This window comes from Thermobia domestica, chromosome 13 (assembly GCF_964235325.1).
Source record: "Thermobia domestica chromosome 13, izTheDome1.hap1.1, whole genome shotgun sequence".
NCBI classification, from domain to species: domain Eukaryota; kingdom Metazoa; phylum Arthropoda; class Insecta; order Zygentoma; family Lepismatidae; genus Thermobia; species Thermobia domestica.
The window spans coordinates 100827453-100851243 of NC_137466.1; the positions used below are offsets into that span (position 1 = coordinate 100827453).

The 23791-nt window shown below is 36.7% G+C and overlaps 1 protein-coding gene across 4 annotated transcripts in view; it reads left to right on the forward strand.

The window, feature by feature from the left end:
* Window positions 1-23791, forward strand: part of LOC145668396 (galactose-3-O-sulfotransferase 2-like) — a 134015-nt gene that overhangs the window by 82926 nt on the left and 27298 nt on the right. For 2 of the 4 annotated variants that reach the window (XM_081736186.1, XM_081736188.1), the window contains one exon: window positions 1369-12699. The exons of the other annotated variants lie outside the window; for them this stretch is intronic. In XM_081736186.1, the coding sequence (XP_081592312.1) occupies window positions 1369-2335 (967 nt within the window). In that variant the 3' untranslated portion in view covers window positions 2336-12699. Of the gene's footprint in view, window positions 1-1368; window positions 12700-23791 lie in introns of those variants that run through there. 4 annotated transcript variants of the gene reach the window in all.

Sequence of the window (23791 nt, forward strand, 5' to 3'; positions counted from 1 at the left end):
CCTTTGTGGTGGACAAACACCGCGTGCGTGGGTTTTCTCGGGGTTCTCCCGTTTCCTCCCACTTTCTTCATTCCACCATTTCATTCATTACTCATCATCACCGTCTCCTTTAGTCTAACCGGCATAACCGTGGGACGTAAAACTCAAAGATTTCATTTCATTTTCCGGTTTTTAACTTCAGTACTGTCACGATCCGTCTTTTGATAAGGAAGCATTGTGAAAATATAATATGCGCATAGTATGTATGTATGTATGGTAAGTTAAAATGCTTTCATGTTGTGAAAGAGGTAATTTGTTCTGGTTTTAGTATGTGAAAAGCTTGCCTCCCCCTGAAAGTAATGTTCTCCTAGAACAACTTGCTGGCCACACCCCTGATTATCCTGTAATAAAAGTTGTGAGTTCTATTTGCAAATCGAAACAAAATCCACTGGAAATTAGACGCGGGACTCAACGCTCGTTTTACTAATTGTTTTATATGGAAACCTTTCAAAGCGTCTATCATGACAACCAGTTGACATAGAAAGATGTAGTTTTCACGTATTTGTTCGTAATTCTTTTCTCTACTTGGTAAAGTGAGCAGTTAATGTGCTAGTACAATATTTCTAAGTAGCGCCTGTGATATTGTCAAGATTCGCAGTAGCGCGAGAAGACAGCGTGCATAACTGCTTGTCGCGAACTGTCAGCACCGCTCAATGCCAATTGGACGCCGTGTGAAGCCAACACAAGGCCATGTCGTTTCTCATCTGAAATCTGCAATAACTTCTCATATGCCGCATTTTTCAAATTCCTGTTTTTATAATCTTCACTCTTTACCTTCCACAGTTCAGGCAAATTTCGATAAAGGTCAATAAATTCTCGACAGAATTCTTGATTCCTATTCATTGACGCCATAGCGCAAGAAATAAGCGTCTGTACACTAGGCTTCCTCGGAAATAAAGCTCGTGTTTGCACAAACATGCCCATACACGGTCCACGTGTTTGCGCAAACATCATGTTCGTGTAAACAATTTTCGAACGAGTTCGATGTGGAAAATGTTTGCACAAACGTTTGCGCAAACAGTTCATACATCGCCACACACGGTCAAACTGTTTGCACAAACAGCCTTGTTTGCGCAAACCATGGACCGTGAGTGGGCCTCTTAAGTCCTAAAGAGAGTGTGCAACATGGACAATTCAATCTTAAGAAAAACAACTTTATATTGAGACAAATTAATAGGGTAAACAGAACAAGTAAATGAAAAGAAAGCGAAGAATAAAATGTAAAACAAGATTGTTTGAAGTCTGGTATTTCCTTCTTGCAATAATTCCTATCAGATGTTTATTCCAGTTACCATAATGAAATATGATTTATTTACTTGTTTTTTTCAGGAGCTTTGATTTAGGAAAGAAGAGGTGTAATATATTTTTCTTGAAAACCCATAAATGTGCGAGTAGTACTGTGCAGAATATTCTCATGAGGTTTGGTTACAAAAATCATTTAACCTTTGTTCTTCCTGAGAAAGGTAACTATCTCGGCCATCCGCAGCCATTCAATGCAGAAATGATTGGAGAAAGTGTTAGAACTTCTGATGGCAAATACAATATATTTGCACATCATTCTCGCCTAAATATAACGACTGTTAGGGAAGTCATGTATGACGATTTCGCGAAAGTGACTATAGTTCGAGATCCAGCTGATCAATATGAATCTCTCTTTTCATACTATGGATTAAGTAAGGTTTATAGAATGACCTTGAACAAAATGTTAACGATGCCAATTGAATCTGCCGCTAGCCTAAAAAGATTTGCTAAGAAACTAGGGTTTAACCAAATGCTGTTTGATATGGGTATGGATGAAAATTATCTTCGTAATTCCTCCGTTGTCCTGGATTTTGTGCAGGAAATGGACGACTTTTTTGATTTGGTGATGATTGCAGAATATATGGAAGCATCTTTAATTTTTTTAAAAGAACTTATGAATTGGTCATTTGAAGATATTGCATTTTTCACTCTTAATGCAAGACCAGAGGTAATGAAACAGAGTTTGACACCAGATGAACAAGAAAAGTTACGTATAATCAATAAAGGAGATCGGATTTTGTATACATATTTTTTAAATGTTTTTAAACAAAAAATACATAATTTTGGGTATTCAAGATTGTTGTCTGAAATTGATCAGTTAAGATCATACAATTTAGAGTTATCACATCGTTGTAAAAGTAAAGAACGTTTAACTTGGGAATGTGTTTACACGACAATTCCAGAACTCGCATTCACTGACACAATACGAGATGACCAAGCTCAAAGAATGCACATTTTTGGTAAATTAGATCAAGTTTTATATGCTGAGAATTGACATCGCGATTTCTCGGTAACAAAAGTTTGAAAACATAAGGGCTTACAAGCAATGGGAGAAATAAAAAAAAAAAGTTGAAGATGATGTATTTAAAGTGAGTGCCACGAGCGAGGTACGAGCTGTGCCTTACCAAAGAGTTTGTTACGTGAAGTTAGAACCAATCAGTATCACCTACAAGACAGATACGACAAGAAGCTGCTCTTGTGTTCACTCAGGTGTTAATGCATGCTTTTATACATTCATGTGCATTATAAACGCTTCTTGGTTGTTGAAAACATTTAGCATAAGTGAAGGACTGACAGGTAAGATGATAACATTAGTAACAATGACAAGTACCTACGAATAAGCAGGTCACCGGAAGTAATATCTTGAATCATTCATTTTACAAAAAATAGAAAGCAGAGAATGGAATTGTACTCAAACACAGTACACATTGTTTTACTCAAACACACTCATCATCTCATCAACTAACTAACTAACCATATGGCCTGTGGAACCCGGCGGTTCAATGCCACGTTTACAAGAACTCTTCATTGATTTCTGTCCTTAGCCAACTGAATCCAGTTTCTACTTTGTACTTCTATTTCTGCGAGTTCCATCGTAATATTATCCTCCCATCTGCACTTAGGTCAACCTAATGGATGTTTTTTGACTGGTTTTCGAGTAAAAACTTTGCAAGCGTTCCTACCTTCTCCCATTCTGGCTACATATCTTGCTTACTGAGTCTCCTAGACTTGATGACCTTAACAATGTTTTGTAAAAAGTATAAATTATGTAGTTCTTAGTTATGAAGTTTCCCCCATTCCCCATTTCCGTTCCTATTGGGTCCGGACATTCGTCTCAGGATTTTATTGCCAAATACTTTCAATTTGCGTTCTTCCATCAGAGTGAGTGACCATGTTTCGCAACCATATAACACAACAAGCATGATTATCGTTTTATATATTTTAAGCCTCAAATTCCTCGACAAAATTTCCTACGACAAAATATTTGAACTGAATAATAACACAAATTCCTGCTTTCAGTCGAGATTCAGTTTCTTTGTGGTCATGATTTTAGTCTGTTAATATCGATCCTAATTATTTAGAAACTTCCACTTTGTCGTAAGTATTATTTAATATTTTTGATGCATCCATAATTTGCAGTATTACAGTTTCCATGTATTTATTTTTTCTGTACTTACTTCTAAACCCATGTCCCAGCAAGCTTTCAATAATGCATCTGCATTTCTTTCTAGTGTACTCCTATCATCACCTATCAGATTTACATCATCAGCATAAGCCATACCCCGATGAATATTATTCAGCTTTATGCCTAGTTGCTATCTTTAATTTTCATTATAGCGTACGAAGTTGAATAATAATGACGATAATGCATGTCATCATTAGTCTTACATTTACTTGTAATATAAATTGAAACTATAATTTAAAAAAATAGATACTGTAGAAATGTATTTGATAGATACGACGAGTTCGCTCATTCGAATCTATGGTTTTTGGTTTTAACACTGATAGCAATAATAATAATAATAATAATAATAATAATAATAATAATAATAATAATAATAATAATAATAATAATAATAATAATAATAATAATAATAATAATAATAATAATAATAAAACACTTACAGGTCACGAGAAATGGCTTTTTGATATGGATTCAGGATCCCAAGAATATGTTTTTCATCCCAGCTATTGTTCTTTTACTGAAACCAGAATCTTTCGGTTTCAATATTGATTTTTATATATAGCAATAAATGTAAGAGGAAACGAGAAACTGTTTTAGATATGGATTCAGCGTCCGAGGAGCAGATTCCATCTCTGACATTATCCCTCTCTTGCAACCGGAAGTTACAGATTTACTGCTCCCAATTTCAGTATTGAATTTATGTAGTTTGTAAGTCTACCATTTCATAATGTGAAGCGAAACTGAGTTGATATTTTTCGAAACTAAACAAACTGTTGTGCCTTTCCGTCATCGATTCGCTAACACTCGTGATTTTTCTGCACATGATTCCAGATTCAATGCTCGGTGCGGATACTAGCCTTGAATATAAACCCGAGTAGAGATTCGGCTCTCGCTTTAAATAGCAGGTCCAATCTTAGATGGTCTTGATGTTTGAATGGCACGTTAAACACCAGTCAACCAACCAGTTACTTTCTCCCAAATTCAAATGTTTCTTTTCTGTCTGTGCGGATCTTACTACACATGCTGATGCCAAGGGATGTAACTCAGTGCAGCGGAAATAACGTTCCCATAAGCTGGACACTGTCCTGTTATAGATTATTTTCTATATCTCTTGCATTTAATTGGACCTTCGTTTGTCTAACTCAGAGAACAAAATGACGACGAATCTTTAGCTCGTTGATTCATCCTTTATGGCGTACCTAGGTCCCTCAATGTATAGCTATTTTGATTCTGTTTGTTTAGCTTTCAATTCCTTAATGTCTGCTTGTAATTTACAAATTATTAAGTTTCGTTTCTGAATTCGTTCAAGAACCATACATAAAACTCTTTTGGACTTCAACCTTCTATCTGTTACATCATATCTTTACACGTAGATTCTTTGCCGTTAGATTGCGCCCTTTGTTAGGTAGTCCATATATTTTACAAGCAAAAGGTATTTACTTTTAACTAACCATCCCAAATAAACTAGCAATTAATGTAGACACAACGTTTTCACTGTCAACTTTTAATTGATTTACACCACTACATCCATTAAATAGGAACCTTCCTGTATCCCAAAAACTATTCCTATAACATAAGCCACACCTGACATTATCGTACACCTAAAATATGAACAACCACACTTGGTTCTTCTACTTAAAATGTCAATAGCCATTTTTGGTTCACATCCAATTACAAATATCCTGAGCCACTTACATGGGCATCTCTGGCACGTTAAAATTGGAGGGGGGACAAAGAAAACTAGAATGCTAGTAGACCCCAACTAAAGTTATGTCAAAATTATGAGTAAACTAGGATCTACTTTACTAATGGCATCCGCTCTTTCTACCTTTAGCAACACAATTCATCATAATTTTCTTCCATCACTGGTAGACTATTTAGCGAAAAAAACTAAGTTTATATATAATATGTTTCTTAGGTAATTTCTTCACCTTGATATTCCTACCAGTTAACTCCTGCTCAGTGTTCTTAAACACATTTCCTGCAGTGTAGTTTTGTAGTCCTCATATATTTAAGTTTTTTTAGCTAACAAAATCTTAACTCTCTGAAAGAAGTCTTACGATGACACTTGATTTGATTGCGAATTACGAATTTTTGATTTTCATTCTTCTTTTGTGTTTTTAATAAACTCAAAAGGTATATTATCTACCTTTTTGTTCTTCATTTCGCTGTGTTTTTGAGCTTGTCCTCGTTTACTTAGTTTTTCGTTTTAATGTCTAAGATGTACAGTTTATTCTTGCTGTCATCCGGCTCCTCAATGTATGCTTTCCATCTTCCTGATACTCAATTCGCTCATTAAACACTTATTTCTATCTTTAATTTCTATATCGTCATAGTAGTTGTCCCTTGCTGCCTTTGTTCAGTATTCGCATTGAAATTTACTCTCATATATAATATTCAAATTTCTCTATATTTTTAAATACTCTTGTCACCTTCGTCTTTGTACATTTTCCTTCTTAATTCGCAGATAAACTTTCTATACATAATTTCTTTCCCTTCTCTAGTCTTTCTCGCCATGGAAACCCATTGTTGCTGATTAAGCAATGAAAAAAATGTGTGCCTGCAACCGAGACTACTTTGACTAACCAAGTAGCGTAACTTTAAAAAAAAATCCTTCTTTGAAAATGACACACTTCACACTGAAAAAAGAAAATTGTAGGTGGCCTACTTAAAAAGATAAGTTACATGCGTAATTCCTGTAGTTTTTGGACTTAACGTACAGCAGACGTATAACTGAAAACACATGTTTGATAATACTTTCTGTATAAGTGTTCCATCTATACGTACTTTCCGTATGAAACCATGTAGGCGGTCAGGATCTCACATACAAATGGACGTATATAACATATAGCTGACGAAGGTAACATAAGTATATGCATGTGATATACGGAAAACTGTTAGATGTCAGACATTCTACAACGGCATGATGTAACATCAAAGGGCAGTGCCTATGTAGTATACGGATAACGTATGCTCCGTATTGATTTCTATAGTAAGCAAGAGGATACCGTATATTTGAACAAAATACCGCTGTCCGGAGAACGGATTTTTCTCTGTGCAGCCGAACATTCTAATCATATTAACCTAATGCTTAAGAACAGACATAACTTTAATTTGTTCTGCCTATGTTTTTACTTCTTCTATATAGATCTAAATACTTTCAGCGTTGATCCATTTACCTCGTGCTCAAAATATTTAGGGGGACGCGACCCCCTGTCCCCCCGCCAGAGGCACCTGTGGCCAGTCATACTCCATTCCAATCATCAACCAAATATATACTACAGTATTTATATTACATAGTAACGCCCTTCATTTGCTCTTAGCATTCCTCAACATTTTGTCCGATTATTCACAATCAACACTTTGTCCGATACTTTAAACAATGCTCAAGCATAACTCACTAAACTCTAACAGAGATGTCAATTTACGTCAAATTTACTTCAATTTACTTCAAGATTTTTAAGGGGAAGAAAAGGAAGTGTATTTAGTGTTCATTTAACTAGACATATTTATGGCTATGTGAACTGGGCATTTTCATTTAGGTACCAAAGAACGTTAGAAAAGAATAGGAAGATCTACAACTCACAAGAAGCTTACAATATAAACTAATCTTCAAGAGAAAGGTGATAGTGTAATTGCAAGAATTGTTCGACAAGAAAATTGATTCTCACCGACATTATTGCATATAAGTATATATATAAGTAAAAGTTTGGGTAGGAAAGGGAAACAGTTAGAGATGGAATTAAGTATTTTTGCATTGCAGCTTTTGAATCCAATGTTATTGTAATGGTTGAAGAATGTAGGATTAAAATAGCACTTAAAAGACGAAGGCAATAATATTATTTGAAACGAAATATACATAGGATGGAAATACAGAAGTTTCAGGACATGAAAAATAGAAGTTACAGAGTAGGAAGTATAAGAGGCGGCTAGTTTTGGTGCTAAAAGATCTGAAATGTAAACGGTAAATGCAGAAAGGAGGGATAGTAACGGTAAAATATTTCTAGGCAGAAGAAAATCATATTATATGGGTGGTTTAATTGAAAGTTGCACAGAAAAGAACTCATAAAGTCTTGAAGACATACGGAGTTTGCGAAAAAGCGAAGAAACGCTACTAGCATTGCCCAAAATTTGTGTATGGAAAGGTATGCAGGAAATGTCTGGGTAGAACGAAAAATAAAGCAAATGACTTCAATGTCAAGACGAAGTGGTTATCTGAGGACAAAGGTGTAGCGACGAGAGTTCACTCCTCACTTCTCACAAGCTCGTGACGAAAATTTGGTTAGATTCACGATTCTCTGCACTGATCTCCTCTCACGTTGTCAATTTACCCAAGATAGAGACGGACGTGGGTATGTTATTAGAAATCTATGTTCTACATTGTAAATATGCATATTACTTCTCATTAATAGATTGGGAAACATATACAGTGGAGTCATTTCAGGTTTTGCTTTGGGGAAGGAGGAGAGGAGGGAAGCGAAAATATTCCAAACTAACACAACATATTCAGATGTAAGTGTACTTTCTCGCTATGCTGTTAAAAGATTCGATGACTAATATAAATCTTTTCGTGAAATCTAAAAATTTCTTTATATTAAAGTTCGTCGTATTGTTACCCTGCAATGAGTAAAACGTCTATCTCAAATGTGGAACAGAATTTAGAATCATGCCCTTACTAGTTGAAGAAGCGACATTACGCTACATGAACTAAACCATGGGACATGGCGTTGAGGCTAGTGAGGTTGCTACTCGTATCGATTTTGAAGGTATATTCCCGATTTCGGATAAAATGTTCCGCGTCCCGACGTGGCTCTGTCGGGACTTGAAAATATCCCGACTTTCATATGTATTGAAGGAGTTAGTAACTCTTAGATAATATTGATAATAATAAGTCACGTTCGGGGGCGTCTTATGATGTCGTATGATCAATCAACGCTACCGTGCGCCATGAGGACCTATGTGATTTAAATTGTCTCATTTTTCTTTTATCGAGCTCTCTCTTGACTATGTGGATAGGATACATGTCTTTGGTGCAGGAGACCAAGGTTCAATTCCCGGCGTGAGCTCATGTAGTTCGGATCTCGTATTATGCTGTAGGTTCACGTCTTACATAGCATCGCTACTGGACGGCATACTACAGCCAAATCCAAACATTCCTTTTATCACTTACATATATATGGTTCACTCTTGACTATAAAAAGATTTGGATTACATTGTTACAGAAAAAGAAACACTGGTACATTCTCCTCGCGCCCAATAACTGCATCAAGTGTCTGTACATTTTGATTTGGAAAGGGTGGGAAACCGCATGGAGCGTTCCGATAATGGGGCGTTTACACTTAGTCGATTTGCGTTCGATTCAGTTAAATTGACGTCACTTTCAACTTAATCGACCGTGTAAACGGGACTTCAACTTAATCGCTTGTTGATCGAAGGCGACTAATCGACTGGCAACTGAATTGAAAGACGTTCTATTTTCTGTGGTTGAAATAATTGAACACATCCATCGATCTGATTCGGCCTAGTTGCTTTGATTTAGTGGCAAATGCAGCGAGTCGATTTAGTCGCGCGACTAAATTGATTTAGTAGTGCGACTAAATCGACCAAGTGTAAACGCCCCATAATTTGCTTTGGAAATGTGGCAACCCTGTGGGCTAGGTGAATGAAACAAAGATTATGACGCGACGTTGTCGTGTGGTGAGAAGGTGTGGCTACGGAGACGTACTACAAAGTGGGCAGGTGACAAATATATCTCCTTCTCTTTCTTAACAAGACCTACAAAACGTGGCAACGCCTCAGTCCTCTCATTTTCTAAGGAGCTCGGAGCATCGTCGCCTTCAAACGACATAAACGTTGTCCCTTAACATAGTTTCAAAGTAATAAAAGCCCTTAATTTTCCATCATATTTTCTAAAGTCTGAGCAAGTCATATAAACAAACATTAACGCCATAATTATTATATTGCCATACATTGATGCTTGTTTAAAAGAACAGCACACTTGTCCTTCTGCCCGTATCATTAACTTTATCATATACCCAGGCATGCACATATACCTTTAATAACAAATATTGAAACCCTTAACATATAACTCTACCTCTAATAACAAATATTGAAACCTCTGAGAAGCTATGCTTTAATACTCTCATGTCTCTTTGTTTTTTAATAGATGACATTAAATTAGTCTAAGATATGAAATAATGGTTAAATATGATGCCATGTCATAAAGGGTGACGGAATCTTGTAACACAAAATTCACCTGTAGGATATGTGAACAACCTTAAATCTTCATATCCAATATTTTGTCTGTTAATATTTACTATAATACATTCTCACAAACAAACAAACAAATACTATAAATGTAACTATAATTACATCATAATTACCATGTTATATAAGTTTATTATCATAAGTTAAAATCTGAAAACAATTGAAGGGTGTGATTGGAAAAGCTTAGTACCCTTATTATATTCAAAATGTACCTTTAGCGCTTTTTTTTAAAAAAAAATGAATCATTGTAATATTTAGGATCGCATTAACACATACTGGCGTACTAAGCTATACTTCCCGAACTGTCCCCCAAAAATATGCCCTGTGTTGTAAATTAGAATGTTGTGTATTAAATTGTCATCGACAATGGATCCAGTATTTAATCACGGCTATAAAAAATCTCATTATATAACACAAATTTATGCAGAGGGACCAGTCGAAAAGAAAAGCATATTACATTACTGTATTTGTGATACAGGAATGCTTACATGAAAAATTTCTAGTACAATAAATGAAAATATAAGGCAGCGAAGAGGGAGCCAAATATGCCTCCTGGAAAGCTGCATATCTCCCCAGGCTCCGCCCTACTCTGTCTAGGTGCTAGTTCAGGCCTGGTAACAATCATTAACACGTCCTTAAACCCTAGATTACTAGACTGGGTGAAAGTTTACTCAAAGTTTGCTTACATAGCGTACTAGTATAGGGTATCATCATCTTGTTTCATGTAAGCTCCTGGTATTCTCCTTTCTTCTTGTGCAGTATGTGACCTAGTGTTGAGAACAGTGTTTTGAGATTTGGTTCAGCGTCAAATACAGGGGGATGGGTGATTTTTCACCCAGTCTAGGTTTGCGTTACTTTTTATTAAGCAACTCTGGGTAACAAAAATTGAATTAATGACACATTTCAATGACTGCATAACACGTAGTCACCAATCGTATGCTGCAATATTAACATGTAGTCAATAAATAAATACGTATTTTCTTTATGTGCACTTTAATTTTTTAAAGAAAAAAATGGGTGAATTTTCACCCAGCCTAGTATTGAATATAAAGACAAAGTCCAACAGTTTTCTCAAACGCACCTTCTCACTTATTGTCAAAAAGTATATTTGAATTTTTTGAATTGATTTTAGTTTAGCGTCCCTTTCAGCAGCGAGGCTATATGAGACGTGGACCTACTGATTAACGTGGAATCCGAGCCACCTGAGCTCCCGCCGGGAATCGAACCCAGGTCTCCCACGCCAAAGGCGCGTAAAAGTATATTTGAATATATGTCGAAAGAAATAAAATACACACAATGAAAAGTTATTGATTTTTTTTCAGTTTTATAAACGTTTTGGGTAAAGCATAAAAGTCTTATTAGCGAACAGACAAATGCTGACTAATGGTTTTGTGGTGAAAGTGGGATTTTTTCTTCATGTATCTTTTAAACAGGTTCCCTTCAAGGGCGCCGATCCTGCGGGGGCAAGGAGGCCCGGACGCCCCCGAAGTTAATATGAGTCTCCTATTGTATTTATGAGTATATGATATTTGGCATAATTTGAGTGCAATTTGTCTTAAAATCTTCATATATATACCTTCTGCTTCTGAATGCTCCCCCCCTCCAAATTTACAGAGAAATCGGCGCCCTTGGTTCCCTTTGACATTACGTATTTACCAAAAAATTGTCTGTGAGTAGAATAAATACTATATCCATATTAAAATATAATTATTAGCTTCAAATAAAGTAAATCATACCTAGAGGAAAAAGGGTTAAAAAATGGGTGAATTTTCACCCAGTTTAGTATTAGATGACAAAAAATAAGTCTAGTTATCTAGGGTTAAATAAAGAATAGAGTAAAATACGTCGTTGAAAGATGCGAGTTTGTATATTAATTTATAACGTCAAACATCTTTATCCAATACTTTGGTTCTAATTGGTTATAAACTTTTTCGACTACACCCTTCAGTTCCTTCTACGTTCAATTCCTTCATAACAATGTATTGTGAATGAATTATAATTAAGTAAAGCAATATGTGTCAAAGATGAAGTGTGCTTTAAGATTGTTAAAACGTTATTATTAACATAGTGCCAGCAATGAGCGTATTCATAACAATACTAAATCCTAAAATATTACATTATCAAAAGTATTGTAAGAATTAGTTTACTATTTTGTTGCTTAGCAACACGTTTGAGCGTATTCCTAACAATACTAAATCCTAAAATATTACATTATCAAAAGTATTGTAAGAATTAGTTTACTATTTTGTTGCTTAGCAACACGTTTTTTGTAATACCGCAGACTAGTATGGCTGGAAACAATAAGATCATTGATGGCGCTATGTTAATAAAATATTTAAAAAAAAAAGAATAAGAAATGTTTTGTGGGCAACTGGTAATGAAAACTTCACAGCCCGTTAAACAAATGCAAGAAACTACTAAAGTTAAAAAAAAATGGATGTTACTCATTCACAAAAATAAATGTTTCACCAAAACTAAATACAGTATTACTTTGCATGCATGTACAGGTATAGCTATCACTGACTGTGTATATGGAAGAAGGATAATTGTATATATATTGTATATATGGAAAGAAAGTGTAGTATGTATATGTAGAGTGAATTCATTGACTAATCATGCATAACTTTTGTGAATGAGTGCACAAACTTCAAATGAAAATTGTGTAATTTAAAGACTGAATTATGTGTTCTGTATGCATGTATGTAAATTTTGTAAAGTCTAAATTAAAACCATTATTTAAATTATTGTTCTTACTTGTAACGAAAATAAATTTAAATAAACTTCACACTAAACAATAAGAAACAACATGATTCCATAACAGTCTCCTAACCAAACTAAAAGTACCGGGACAGATTTATCAACTATAAAATGGAAAAAAAAAAAAAAAAAAACACGTATGATGTTTCTAGTGTGTAAAGTTTAAATTATGTCCACCTATTATACAGGATGTGTCAGTGGCGTATTTAAGGGGGCTTCCGAGCTTAAGCTCCCGAGATTTTATTTACTATTTTAAAGTAAATGAAATATCTTGCAGAACTTTCACATTTCCATAAATAAAGCTAGTAAAGCCTCCCCGAAACAAAATCGTAAATACGCCACTGGGGTTTGTCTAAAGTTTTGATTTGATGTCAAAGTGCTGCAGCTTCAATATGGTTAGTCGAATTGAAATGAAACACTTACAGTTCGAAAGGGAGTGTGTTCTAGTCCATCCACATATAGGTCTACACATATCCGAATTCAAAGTGCTGTACAGGTTTTCAAAGAACAATATAGATTTGTCACAAAATACAAAATAATTGTAGTTACATCTAGTTTCCTGTTCACAGATGTTCTTTGTGGCTTTCTCAAGCCGAATGACACATGAATTCGGTAGTCGAATTCTTCTCATACTTTAAACATTGACTAAAACTGACGAGTTAGTATATCCCTAATGTGCTTCTCTCCAAAACCTGAACATTTCCCCTTTCGAACTGTATGCGTTTCATTCGCATGCTATTAACCGTTTCCAACCCATAACACTTTTAAATCGGATTAAAACTTTAGAATTTAAATCTTAGTCCTTTTTTATACACCTATAATATTTGGGTGTAATGAAAAGTTGGCATTTCATATTATTGTTCTTCTGAATCATTTTTTTGAAATTGCCAACACCTTTTCAGATACATTTATTAATATCATTAAAGTCTACTAATTAAACTTGGAAATGGGTTTTAGAAGGAAATTGGCCAATGTTTTCCTTGATTACAAGACCACAAGATTAACTATTCATTTACACTTCATAGGAAACGGAATACTGAATTATAATACTGAATATTAGAGTAACTCCAAAACACAAAGAGCAGAGAGGTAAGTTTGCTACCCTAACCATGATTTTGGTTGTCTGAGGGTCCAGGTAAAACATATTTTGAAAGCATAACAAAACATAACTTTAAAATATAAAGCATAAAAGCATAACATGTGAAATAAAGTATAATTCCTTTTTATTATTCCACACATAAAAGGATGAGATTGTTATTCAACCTTTTAGTACTATTTTGTAATACATCTGACAGTGTATTTTCTCTGTCATACTAAAAGTTCACAATAAAAATTCCAGTATCAGCTTCTTCTAAGTTTACTTTAATTTTTCCAACTAGATTTTCAAAATGTTCTTAGATCAATAACCGCAACAAAACTTTTAAGAAACTTCCGTGCCATCATTGCTTATAACACCATCAACCCACTTTTGATGTCACAGTTTTGGAATGGTGTCTGCTAAGCTTGTTTGTTTTAATCAGTCAAGAGGTTTCTAAATATTTTCAAGGGAAGTTTGTGTAATTTCTCGGATCGTTTGATAAAAACAAAGAGATGTTGATTAGAGGCAGTGGTGTAATGAAAACTATGCAGGCCATCCTCAAAGGAACTTTTCTGGTCCCGTAAAACTATAATAAAAATTTACATGAACTAAATGGGATACAATTAGTTGAAATCTCCGCATCAAAAAAATTGCGACAGCTAACCCGTGCAGTTAGGCCACCCAATATACACCCTGTTATCCCATAATTGTGTCAGGTAAAGAGAACCCCTCTCTCTCTCTCTCTTTCTTCTCTCCCATACTAAAATTAGCTAACAACATGAGCGCAATTCTGATTTCAAACTACACATGTATTAGTTTCGGTAAAATGAAATAACAAAAACCGAGACGAAACAAGATTCATAAGTTGATGTAGGAAGAAACTGAAAAACACACAATGAAAATTTGAAACCAATGAAAGTATATTACACAGAGATTCAGAAATGAGGCAGAGAGAGAGAGAGAGAGAGAGAGAGAGAAGAGGAGAGGAGAAGAACAAAAAGAAAAGGGAGAACAGATAAAACTGTGGAATTCAAACGTAGTAAGAAAAGAACCTAACATTATAAAGTTCCGTTTTCAGAAATCCAACAGTAATATAGAAATAACGTTTGTTTTTACGTATTTTTCAGAACTATTCGAATATATAAAGGATGCTTTAAACATTCATTATGTCACTTTCATAATGGATAGCATACTCAATTTCAAGTAGAACTGTATATCTCCGAGGCACATCTAGGATAATGTTCGATTGCAAATTCGGTAGTGTTCATTGGACGTACTGATGAAAGATACGTTCTAATATACCCAGTATATACGTTGGTCATATCCTCCATTTCAGACTACTAATGCAATCTGAACAAAACAAAAAAAAAAAAAAACGAAAAGAAAAAAAGAAAGAAAAAATGAAGAGTGCTATTTTACTGCTAAATTTCTATCATAAATACCCTATATTAAAAGTCCAAACTGTATCGTAATGAAAAGTTACAAATGTTCGAAGGAAAAAGTTTTTGTTCCTCATAGATGTAGCATGTTTCAAATTTCAACGTGAATAAAGCACATTGAATTATAGGATGGAAACAAATTTTATGTCGAACTAGTATAAATAAAATTTTGTTTTCAAATAACCAGAGAAGTTACCATTTTCAAGTCTTTTCCGAAGATGTATCTGTTCCAAACATCCAGAATTGATTTTATCTCTTCCGGATATAACGCAATTTGCACAGATAGAATAAACACGCTAAGGGCTCAGACAGATCATCGTGTCAGTCGGATGATGTTAGCTATGTCATAGATCACCACTGGGTCGAGAATTCAAATCCGTAGTGACCCGGTAATTCGACAGAGACTCGGTAAACCAGAGGACAAAAAAGAGATTTTACTTATTTTCGTGTGTTTTAACAGTATTTCTGTCAGAGATGACCAGGACTGGAGATGTTATCCCCAGAGCACGAAAAACACGACGCCGGAGTTGCCAGTTAATTAGATTCCCCAGACCAGGTATATCGAGCTTTTGCTCCGTTTTAACTTTGGAAAATGAAGTGCGCGTGTGTGAAAGAGAGAAAGGAAGAGAAGTGAAATATGCAAAGACAGGATAGAAAACGTCAAGAAAGAGAGAGGGGGAGGCAAGAATATAAATATAAATATGAAACGTCAAGAATATAAATATGAAACATACTTATCATTGTAGTGTATGATGTAGAACGCACACACAGTTTACTCGATTTATCGCCAGTGATGTTTTGTAAGTTATCCACCAGAAGATAAATCTCTGCAGCCATTATTTTATGCGAAAAATAATAGTACCTGATGGGGAATCGAACCAAGATTTTCTACGTGGAAGTCTAGCACGCTACCACTACACCACCGATTGCTGTACCCAAACTTTGTTTATCAAACGGTGTAGTGTTTCTTTCTGAGAACGATAACACGAAAAAAGTATCCTGCAGATCAATGATGTGTTTGGAATGTCCTTTTAATTCCCTCGCCCTTTCCCAACCAACATTCGTAAATCGTTTCTATCATGATACAGGTGTTTGCTTCCAAATTCTTTACGTATTACTTATCCAGTATGGTAAGTCGATTCTTCACAGTCACTTTGTAAAAAAAATTAACTCTGGCGTGAACAGGACTTGAACCCATGTTAGATAGCTGTATTATTCATAAGTCCATTTCGTTACCCCTACACTATCATACCACGTGAAATTACAATCCAAATATTACTTATTTTAGCCCTGATTTTTGGAACGAACCGGTTTCTTCCTGTAACGTTATTTGCACTAAAATGCACAACGAAATTCATTTATTCGACGGCCTAGAGAGAAATTAGTTCTCACTAATAAAGGAAAAGAATACAATCCAGGAAAAATAGAGAAATACAACATATTTTGCAGTAATTTCGTCGTGCAAGTTCAAAAGTACAGGGTTTATGAGTATGACCCAGAAACAGAGGCCCAATCTTCTCAGTGGAAGAACCCAGATTCATCAAGACCAAAGAAAGCGCGACAAAGTCGGTCGAATGTGAAGACAATGTTCTTGTTTTTTTATTCTAAGGGTATCGTGCATCATGAATTTGCCCCTAGGGGGCAGACAGTCAACCAGGAATACTACAAAAGTGTCCTTCAGTGTCTGCGCAAAAATGTGCGGTGGAAAAGGACTGCCCTCTGGAAAGAAACGAATTGGATTCTCCACCATGACAATGCACCACGGCATTGTGCGTTCTCGATCCAGGAATTTTTGGCCAAATTCAACATTTCCGTGCTTCTGCAAACCCTGTATTCCCCAGATTTGGCCCCGGTCGACTTCTACCTCTTTGCTAAATTAAAATTGTCATTGAAAGGGAAGAGATTTGACTCAATTGAGGACATTCAAGCAAATCCGGAGAGAGTGCTTCACACCATCACGGAAAATAATTTTCAGGAATGCTTCCAGAAGTGGAAACACTGTTAGAACCGGTGTGTTCATTCAGCGGAGGTCTACTTTGAAGGAGATCCATCACAATAGCCTGTAAGTAATGTCATTTTTAAATTACAAGCCCAGTTTTAAAACTTTCCAATCACACCTCGTATATCCTCCTCAGGAGTCTTCGTAGACCTTCGGGGTGGTAATCACATTCGTCCTTTCTCGGCTTACATGTTTGTTGATGCCCGGTGTCTGCTTTTTGATACAGCACACATACATATATCATATGTTTAATGAACGTAACCTCTAGCCGTTGTATACGTATATTATCTGTATAGGTTACGTACATAATACGTATATTAGTAGTTAGATGTTCGGTTTCGTGATGTACTGTATATTATATGTATAAAGTAGGTATATGTAGTCTGTATTTTCAACGCAATTTATATGTTCAAAATTTCGCGCTATCGCTGCGTTTTGGAGGTAACAGGTTCATATTTTTCGTCAGTTACCCAGGTACTGTTTCAGTTTTAATATAATACAAGTTCACTGTAAACATTAATATTTGCACGGCGAAAATCCCATCAAAACGTAGTAAACAACAAACAATAAATAGTTAAAACCACACAAAATGACTACCGCCGTAGCATGTTATTGCAACATCAGTATCCGAGTATCTGTACATGGCGGAGTTCTTCTTTGTCGAAGTGTTGGGCCTGAGCCCATGTCTTCCATGTGAGTTTTGTTGGTGACGTATCTGATTTTCAGAGCTGCTACTGTCGTAAGACCCTGGGTTCCTCTGTTTGTGTTGTTGAGACGTTTATTGTGGTCGTGGTATAAGATGTGCTCTACGGGATGGTTCAGCCGTTGTGATGGTGTTGATGGTGTCGTTGTCGTGGCTGTGGGCGGTGGCCCAGAACCATGTTGTGAGTTGCTGGTGTACTTTTTCTAATAGCGGTAGGTCCAGGTCTTCATGTAGTTGATCAATCCTCATGTCCAAGATGTGACAGGTGATTGCTCGAGCTACACGGTACTGTACTCTTTGCAGTTGTCTAAGATGTGCTAGGGCTGCATGCTGCCACGCGAGGTGGGCATACAGCATTATGGGTCTGATGCATTGCGTGTAGACCTGCCGTCTTGCTTCATGGGTGAATTTTGTGTTGAACAGGAGCGAAAGCAGGGCACAGAAGGTCCTTGTTGCTTTGGCTGATGTCTGTTTTATATGCTCCGTGAAGGTGAGTTTCTTATCTAGGATTACTCCTAAATATTTTGCTTGGTTTGTTGCTTGGAGCTTAGTTCCGTGGAGACTGATGTCGTAGGCCTTTGTATTTTTGGTTGAAGTCTACCAGGGCTGATTTTGTTGCGTTAACTTTGATCTTCCATCGCCTTATCCAACGCTCCAGTAGATGGATGTGCCGGTTCAAGGCGGCTTCTGCGTATCGATGATTGCGGTAACTGGCAAAGACTGTGGTGTCTTCAGTAAATGTCGCTAGCAGCGTACATGTCTGCTGTATAAATCGTGTACAGCAGAGGTGACAAACATGAACCCTGAGGTACTCCTGCTGCTATAGGTCGTGGATCCATAAGTTCTTCTGTGTGGGAAACTGAATGGGCGTTTGGATAGGAACTCCTGTATGATCTTCATCAGGTACGTTAGAAATCCTGCCTGCATGAGCTTTTGCACTAGTCCTTTATGCCACACTCTATCAAACGCTTTCTTGAAGTCCAAGAACAAGCCCAGGGTGTGACCTCCTGCATTGTATTGGTGCGTAATTCGGTCTACGTCCCGAACTAACTGGAGAGTGGTGCTATGTCCGAGCCGGAAACAGAACTGGTGGCTTGGGAAGATGTTGGCCTCCGTAGCATTTTGAAGGAGTCGGCGTTGGATGATGCGTCCAACCTCCATGCTCCGGTGGGAGACCGAGCGTATCAGAAATAACTAGTAACTGACAGGGAGAATTTGCATTGTTTTTTTATTGTATGCTATGACCAAAGCTTTACGCAGTATATTTGCATTTATATTAACTAAAGAATAAAGTGCCATGTTTTCTGTAATCGGTCACGAACATAGTTTTGTAAGGCTACGAATTGTCTGACAAGATTTGCATGAGTAGCAGTGCTACCATCTATTGTTCTTATGTCATAGGAACTTTGTGCAATAATGTAACAAACAACAGTTTATAAGAAGCAATGGCGCATGAACCTTGACTCATGCGCAAACTGGTTGCCATGCACACCATCTAGTAAATGTACGAGGGAGGACCCAAAAGAAACCGGACTTTCGTTCTAAAAAATAATTTATTACATTTTTTACAAAATTCTTTCAGTCTCCTTCAAAGTACTCTCCATTAAATGCGATTCATTTCTTCCATCTTCTTTCCCACTGTTTGAAGCACCTCTGGAACTCTGGAACTTTTATATCGTCCAATGCGCTCTGCGAAGTTCTTTTTACAGCTTCTACACCATCCAAACATTTCCTTTTAGATTTTGTTTAATTCTCGGAAAATGTCATCATGTTGGTCAAGAAGTTTGGATCACCTTCAATTTGATTTTGCAAGTCCTGGCTCAAATTCAAAAAAATGATTTGATCCTGTGTGAGCAGACGAGAAACAAACTTAGCGGCAACATGTCTCATTTGCAAAACCTCACGCTGGCACGAGCTCCAACTCACTCCTGCCTGTTTTGAAATATCATCGATCATGAAACGACGATCCTCGCTGATTTTGGGGGAGATTTGTTCGATGTTTTCGTCGTTTCGAAATGATGAAGAGCACCCAGAACGAGCATGATCTTCAATACTCATCTAACCACACTTGAAGCTCCCAAACCACTCAAAAAATTCTGTGTGGTTCATAGTATCCTTCTTGAAAGCCTGTTGAAACATTTGGTAAGTTTTCGTTTCCGATTTTCCAAGTAGGAAGCAAACACACTCCTTGATCCTTTGAATCTGCCATAACGATTTCGGAGGCGGCAAACGAGAACAGTTGAGAAAAACAATAATATGATCAAACGTTAACCTCCTACGCAGACGCCGCTTGGCCAACTGATCTGGGAAGGTCTCTACTAGACCCACCTAGCAGGAGAACTCTCTACTACGCCTAGAAACGGCAAAGCTCTTTCAATACGGTTTGTTTTGGGTCATCCCTCGTATATTTGCTACGGATAATGTCCGTATATTTTGTGTATCGCTGTCTACGCCTTGGGAAACGGCTGATACCGATTTAAAATATATAGATATTATACATAACAAATCTACGTATCTATAAAGTAGCTCTATCTACCTGATCTTTAAGCATAATATACGTAAGGTGCTGTGTGGGTTGTTCTTGTTGTTGAGCACGTGAGCGCCCTCATATGGAGAGGATATTACATCCCCTCGTGGGTGTAACAAATAAGAATGAGGATTTTTTCTTTTTGGTTTAAATTTGGTGGAGCGACATGCTCCATGAAAAACTAAAAAAAGGACTAAGCACTGTAATAATACTAGAGAACTCAATACTGGAGACATATACACTATAACAGTAGAGAACCATAATGGACTTCGAGATGAATTAAAATGAGTTTCTATTAGTTTTCCTCTGTCCCAGGTAGGATAAATGGCGCATATAATTTCCCTCGAGGCAGAGGTTATACAGGAGTTTTGCGTGTAGAATTATCATATAGGTTTACCAAAACACTGGTGGTTGCTTATGTTAACTAAGATGCAAAATTTGGGTACAGTGGAGGTATTTGCGCCACACGGTTCTAGTTGAATAAGTTGAGATATATCAAGTTTGTGATGTTGTTCCGCCAGAAATGAGGTAAGTCGATAATATGTAGTATGATGCACAGAAACACAAAAAGTAGGATAACAATGATGATTGGCAAAATGATGGGTATGTTCAGTTCAGACATACTGGAAAAGATGAAAGCACCGTTTAGTAGCACCAGTCACTATCACTTGTGTTAGGCACTATTATTAATAACACATTTATATAAATAATAAAGATAAATTGCATTTCCGGACAGTAGTAATATAATGCTTACAGTAATTGCGATTACATTCCAAAGAAATGTCGAGGTCAAGTTGAAATCTGAAAAGCGGTCAGGCAGCAAAGTTTCTCCGTGTCTTAGAACGGTGTGCATGGAAGTAATCGTTTGTTGCAGGTTTTGGAGATGGGAGGTAAATTAAGATAGTGTTTGGCAAGCAGTTGCCGGTTATCAACCGTAAAGTTCGCCGAATAGCATATTGGCAAGTTGAGAGAATCGGTCATTGTCTGGCCGAAATCTTCATATTTATTGTTCATTATAAATAATCTGGAAGCTCTACCAATGAGCTCACTCGATTTTTGACCATTTAATACTTTTCACTTAACATGTAAAAAGTAAAGGCGTAAGAGTCAGGCCAAATGGACCCACAAGATGTATGAAGGTAAAGGCACTTTCACACACTTCCTTAACTACAGCAAGTAGTAGGGGTGATATATTCAGCACCATGCATCAGCTGTATCCAAATTGTGCTATATACATATTCCACAAAGGCAGGATGGACTTAAAGCCGCATTGGAACGAGGATAGAGTGAAAAGAATTGTCTCCCACCGGGATTGGACTAGGTCCGCCTTACCGAATACGCTACCGCGACTTTTCCTTTACAAGGGATACCCGCGAACTTGAACAGGAGAAACGGATGTAATGTTCTTCAGTAACTAATTTCAGATCGCTGAATCCAGTGATGATAATCGTTTCCATGCAAAATCAAGCAGTCAAGCAGTAACGGCGCCAGCTCATGGAGTATATCCAAAATTTCTAAAGAAGATATGAGAAGAAACGGGAAAATTGAAATGCTCAATGTAGTAAATATGATTAACGATTGAGTCCACAATATGTAGAAGTTCATGTGAATGCCTTATGTTAATCACAGTGTTGCCAACACATTGAAAATCCTGTGTGAAAATGGTAATGGAAGAAAGTGTCAAAATAATGCGATGTATTTTAATATATAAAGAACTCGACACATTATTCGGGGATGAGGCCTTGTCGTGCTATAAAACAGTGTTGCTAACTTCATAAAGTATAAAAGAGGTAATAAATGTAAGTTATAAGAAAAAACAACTTTCAATCAGACAAAATAAGTGGGAGTGAATCAGCAGGCACAGAAAGAAGACTTGTATTACTCATATCCATCTGATGGCAGATAATGCAGGTGATGCATCTGATGACCTTCCATCTTTGTGTACGGACGTTAAGAGTAACAGAGAAGTACCGCGACAAGAAATCCTTATTGTAAGGACCAAAGTAAACATGGAACCGTGGAGGTGATGGTGATACCAGTGATACAATACGCAAAAACTTCAAAATACATTATGCATCTACGTACATTGACCTGCAAGTATGCAAGAGCCAATTAATTCTCAAAATGCAGATGTGGGTTGTCAAGGAAGTGATCAAACCACAGAGGCAGGGTACAGTATGCATATTTGACCATCGCTACTGACTTATAATCAGCATCACCTCTGCATGATAACAGTCCTATGTCAAATACTACGTTAATGATTTTATCAAATTACAATATGAGTGACCCGATGCTAGCCTGCCTTTTGCGAACAATACTGCAACATAGGCTTGTATATGAGTGCTGAAAATTGATTGTAGATCACAGACTGCAGCTTGATAATGAAATAACGATCGTGTAAATTCACCTGAGGTGTGTCACATTGGAGCCGTACGAAATCAACGATCGGCCGGAAATAGAGCTTGTATTGCCAATAGAACCAGATATCAAGGGGTTGACAATATTTCGTTGTCTTGAGTGGTATTATCTTCAACGTAATATGTTTGTTTGGGAAACACTCTTGTAACAGTGGATGATCTTTGTTTCCGGACCAAGAATCACACAACAGCAAGTACTTCTCATCGCTGATATAGTCACTAAGGACAACCGTTAGAAAACTTTTCATATGTACTTTCTATGTTTTGACACTTCTACTTTCCTTAATGTAAATGATAGTAGGAAATATTACTTCAGTTTCTTGGTAATATGTGGGTCAAATCTTCCTTGTGGATCTTTAAAACATATGTAGAGCTTCTTGGATAGTGCCATCCATTGAGTTAACCGCACCAATTGTATAACTATAGATAGAACTATGAACAGACTGCAGCACGCCACGTGTGTGTTTTTCCTTCTCTGTGAGATAGTGTAGACGATGAAGACATCTCATAATAAAACTGACTTTGATCACTGTTCCACCCATTGTCATGCCCCAAAGTCTCTTGTGCAGTGTAGTTATTTACATATTCAACAAACTCTCGTGCAAACTGACGAATACTCTGGTCATCAGTTATATCTCTTCATGTGACAAACATTGTATTGTGTCGCGCAGCAATGCCGCATTCAGCCTTCAGTTTGTCGATGAATGTAATAGACGCTTTGAAATTGTCAACCCCAACAAGTCTCCCGGCTTCCTGGGCCCACATTTGCATGTGCCAGTAGTGGACGGATGAACCATTTTCCGTTACCCTATCGAACTGTGTCATTACGCACAGATTTATACTTTTCATTTTGACTCTGTGTTACCCTTGAAGATCGCACCTTGTAGTTTGTTACTGATGTAATTCAAAATTACTTCGCAATTGGCTTTAGTTTTAATCCACTTATATGATCGTCTCTGCAGTTTACTGTATGAATTGAAGCCATGGTAATAGTAGTCGTCGTAAATCTTATCCAATGCGGCGTTAGGTAGATATTCAATAACTCTAGATCTACGCTTTGTTGGTAGTGATTGTTCGT